General features: G+C 40.5%; 1 protein-coding gene across 15 annotated transcripts in view; it reads left to right on the forward strand.

The window, feature by feature from the left end:
* Positions 1-4,780, forward strand: part of CDC14B (cell division cycle 14B) — a 63,971-nt gene that overhangs the window by 13,564 nt on the left and 45,627 nt on the right. For all 15 annotated transcript variants that reach the window (XR_003092778.1, XR_003092774.1, XR_003092777.1 and 12 more), the window contains exons 2-4: positions 554-647; positions 1,929-2,004; positions 4,516-4,608. Coding sequence is in view for 10 of the 15 variants with exons in the window: in XM_025197641.1 (XP_025053426.1) it covers positions 554-647; positions 1,929-2,004; positions 4,516-4,608 (263 nt within the window). In the remaining 5 variants the exon portion in view is untranslated. The remainder of the gene's footprint in view (positions 1-553; positions 648-1,928; positions 2,005-4,515; positions 4,609-4,780) is intronic.

The raw sequence follows: 4,780 nt of genomic DNA on the forward strand, positions 1-4,780 counted from the left end.
GCGGGGGGGGGGGGGGGGACCGCCCCCCCCCCCCGGGTGTTGCCAGAGGAAGGGGCCCCGGGAGCTGCTCGGGCCCCGCCCCCTCGGAGCCCGGGTGCTTGCACACTGCAGCAGGACCTGTTTGGCCAGTGGCTCTTCAGGTCCAAGATGTTTTTGGGGGGTCAGGGGTCGGGTTGTTGGTCTCTGAGGTGGTCCCTGGCACGCTGGGTTGATCTGTGGCTTCCAAAAGCAGCCCCAGGTTTCCACCTCTTGGTGTGGAGGCGTCTCAACCACAAAGCCTCCAAGAGGCAGAGGCGGCTGGCTTTCTCCTGAGCAGCCTCTCTGGCCAAGTCTGGAGAAAGCCCTTTGAATCCAAGCCTGCATGGTTTCCCTGGCCTCTGAAAAAATGTGAGCTAAGCTGGGGACCCCAAAAGGACATTTTTGTACGTCCCGCTCTAAAAGTTACTCATGTTCAAAGCAACACGTCTTCATTTCTTTGTCTTCCTTTTTTTTTTTTTGTATAGAAAGCTGTGACATTGAGTGCAGTATTAGTTTAAAATCTCTTGCATTTCAGATCGCCTTTATTTTGCAATTCTCTGCCAAAAACCAAAGAGTGGTGCTGCAAACACACACCATTTCTGCATAGATGACGAATTTGTATACGAGAAGTAAGTATAGTCTTCTTCTTCCTGCCTTCTACAGAATATGCCATGCCTTCATCAGGAAAACCCCAATGAGCAAGGGTTTAGGAGTTTTAATTGACTGTAGGGAGCTTACCCTTTCAAAGCTAGTGCATTACAGTCACCTAATTTTACTTAGAATAGGAGCAGGTTATCTCTGAAGAGGGTCTTCTGGCGCTCTACCCATTTCTTTGCTAAAAAATTCCTAACATTTTCTATTTTTAATTATAGAGTGCCTTCCTGTTGGAAGATGATACAGGACCATGTTTTATTATAAGACAGTCCCTGGAATATTGAGCTAGAGCAGGGGTCAGCACCCCCCAGCACACATGCCAAGCATGGCACACAAGGCCATTTTGCTCGGCCCACCACTGCCAGCCCAGGCTTTAAGCAGCTGCTGCCAGCCACAGAGCCCAAGCTGCTCCCACCAGGCAGCTGGGAGGCTGCAAGCCCTGCTGCAAGTAGACCAGGCTCCATGGGCCTGCACTCCAGCACCTTCCAAGGGAGAAAAAAAACATTGCCTACCCCTGAGCTACAGGGATGTATTTAGTGGTCCAAAATATCTAGGAGAGAATATCTCAACTTCCTAGAACGGTAGTTCAAAAGTTAACAAAGGTGACTTCTCCCTTTAAAAGTTGGAGGTCAAAAAGTTTTGCACATTGAATTGCAAATGAGATGATGAAAGTCACTTATGCTGTACATGGATGGTAACGAATAAGCATGTCCTTAGTTAAAACTTTCTGTTTAGCTTCTACCAGTTGTACTATATGGTGTCGGGTTTATACATGTAACAGGGGCTCTAGATGCTTCGGTTTGTTTTGAGCACTTTGGAGATTAGTCCTGTGGAACTCTTTTAATGCCCGTTTGACAGTTTATTGCTAGCAAAAACATTTCAGAATATATTCATGACCTTGTTTTAAAGACCTGCTTTTGTGTTGTCATTAAAATCAAGAGTTCCTGATGTGATGCCCAAAAATACTATTTTACTGTAAACTTCCAAACCCTGAAAATGTCCTTATTTTGTCAAATTTTTAGATCTTGTGTGTAGAAGAAAACAAAATCAAAGTTCTATAAGAATAAAAACTATAAAGTTGTGTTTTCTCCAGTGAATTAGTGCATACTTCCACTGTACTCAAGAAAGGAATTTCGGTGTTTTTGTACCTATTTGTACTTAATATTAGTCTTCATTTGATGAATATGGGTTTTTAAACACATTTCTATACTGCATATACAAGCAAAATCTTTTCTTTTTTTTCCTTCCCCAACAAGCTTCTATGCAGATTTTGGACCACTCAATCTGGCTATGGTTTACAGATATTGTTCCAAGCTAAATAAGAAATTAAAGGTAAAAAACACTTTTTTTCTTTTTTTTAGTTTTCATTTCAGTTGTACCAAATAGAAATCAGCTTGTGTGGTCATATCTATAAATTACTCAGAAAAGATATATATTTATTTGAAGTGTATGATGGATATTTAGGTTCTTGGTGGGATTTGTCATAGATTAATATAGTGTACAGTTCTGTTCTGGAGTTTGGATAGTGGAAGTGAGGGAAAGAATTGTTTGCTCGAAAGACAGTATACTATCAAAACAGTTAACTTTTAAATATTGTTACTGCTAGGTTTCTAGTAAGAAACTTTCTTGTGGTTAAAGTCTTTAAGGAGAGGGTCCCCTTTTCTGGAATTTGGTCTCTTTGGCAATCTGTCATTTTCTAGTGAACTTCAGGGTACAGTGAAACACGCTTCTATTTAGGCAAAAGGCAGAACAGGGTAGCACCTTAGACTGAACCAGTTAGACTCTGAGGTGCTACACTATCCTGACTTCTGCTTGACTTGAGACTAAGGCAACTGACCTTTTCTTTCTTCTTCTATTTAGTTTTTGTTACATTGTTTGCTGTTTGTGTATGTTGATTTTGACACCATCTCCTGTAGGAACCTGTGTTTTGCTCTTTAAAATATATATTTTAGGCCCTGGTCCTGAAAGGGAAATGAGTACTTTTAATGCTAGGAGATGAGGTTATTTGTTTTCTGGCAGGCAGTCCTCAGTACTTTTTCAGGATTTAAAAGTACCCGGTTCTGAATGGATTAGCAACTAGTTGCTGTGCCAGTATCTCCATAAATCAAAACAACTAAGTTAAAAATGTCCTATATCAATTTAAAAGGAAGTAGTTGAATTTGGTCAAATTTTAACAGGGGTTGGTGTACAAAATTTGTTAGCCAAATTAAAGAGTTTGTTAAAATACATACTCGTAATTATTGCTTGCCTGTTCATAGCAATTGAATTATGAAAAGTTAGGAAGTAGGCAACACAGTAATAGCAAGATGCAGAGATTTCTCTGTTTTAAAGAAAGTTACGTGCCGGCTGGAATCAAGTTACCTGCTTTGGATACATTTGTAATGCTTGTGGCACAATGAACAGATTTGCTCATGTATGAAAATTTATACTTATTTTGCCTGAAGATCACTTTACAGAAGAAGTCTGTGTTCAGAAAAAAAAAAAATGAATAAATTGTATTGAGAGAGGTTGGCAGCCTTAAAGGAACGGTAGGCCAAATAAAGCAGCTAGGGCTGAAGGTACAGTGAAACACATCAGGCTGCAACCAGATTGCCCTTGCTGTCACTTCTCCTGCAGCTGCTCCAAGCTGCCTGCTGCTGCCCAGCTTTGTGCTGAGGGCTGCTCTCTAGTGCTTTTCCCCTCACTGCTGATTCCCGTAGTCACTAACTGCCACCAGTGATGAATTCAGCAGAGAGAGAAGCAGCAACTGCTGTAAGAAGGCAAGAGAGACAGAGAGGAAAAGGGAGGCCTGGGGCAGCAGCAGATGATGTTGCAGCAAAACAGTTCAGGCGTAGGGGTTTGCTCCCTGCATTCCTATCTCAATTCCTCTAGGACCTTGGCAGCTAGATAGAAGAAGATGGGGAAGTGCAGTTGGGATACAGTTGACTGCAAGCTGGAGAAGGTGAGAGAGAGAAGGCCTTTACTTAAAGGATCCTTTTCAGACCTCCCATTCCTTTGGTTAGCCTACGTTGCACTGAGGTTGGGAGCTGCCTGCTGCAGCTGTCAGCATCCTACACTCTGAAGTAGTGGGGAAATAGGGTTTGCAGAAGGATACAAATGAAGGAGCCAGATCTGCTTGTGACAGCTCAAAGTTTCAACATCTGTCATGGCAACATAGCTCAGGTCAAAGTGGAAACTGCCAGGAGCTGCTTTGTAAGAAAATTATATTAATGTGGTCTATTTTCAGGGCTTCTGAAAATGAGTTGACAACACAGGACAGAAATAGAACATTTTAAGCCATGAAAACATTTGGCAGTGCACAGGGCTGGGGTTAGGAGATCAAATTTAACTACAGTGGAAACTATATTTGAATAGTTGATTACATTTACATTTCTGTTTTAAATTAAGTGCATCTTTCAAATGGTTAAATATGTTGTAACACTTAAAATGACTGAAGAAAATACCAAAAAAAATCTAACAACCTTCTATTTATTCATCCTAAAACCATTCATATTGGTAGAGGAATATATAGGGTTCTTTTTAATATTCACTTGGCATAACATGGTGAGTGTTACTGGCTTATCAATACGGTAGATATTATATTGGTACTATGCTACACTTAAAGATGTGATCCTGCAAGAATACTGAGTACTACTTATGATTGCATATGAAATAATGTACTTGGTTATGTCTTGGTCAGAAAAGCAGAGATTGAAATGTAATTCTGAAAACCTCAGTTTTGAGGAGGCCATTTGTTTTGGCTGTTTTTTCTCTTTTTCATTGATTTTAAAAATTGTATCAGGCCATGTAGATTTTAAATCCAGTGTGCCAAATTATAATACTGTTGTTCATTTCTTGATACAGTCATTTACATTGATAAGGAAGAAAATAATTCATTATACTGGCTTTGATCAGAAAAAGCAAGCAAATGCTGCATTCCTCATAGGCTCTTACGCAGTAAGTATTTAACATTTTACTATAAAGTAACTTGTTTCTTGTCATTCTTCTACATGCAATTCTTAAAGTACCGAGTGATACCTTCCCTCTTAGTGTGGTGGGAAAGGTTCTGAAGGTAAGAATATGGCTTCTTGCTATGGCTTTTCGCATGAAAATTATCCTAACTCTTTCC

This window comes from Alligator sinensis, unplaced genomic scaffold (assembly GCF_000455745.1).
Source record: "Alligator sinensis unplaced genomic scaffold, ASM45574v1 scaffold240_1, whole genome shotgun sequence".
NCBI classification, from domain to species: Eukaryota; Metazoa; Chordata; order Crocodylia; family Alligatoridae; genus Alligator; species Alligator sinensis.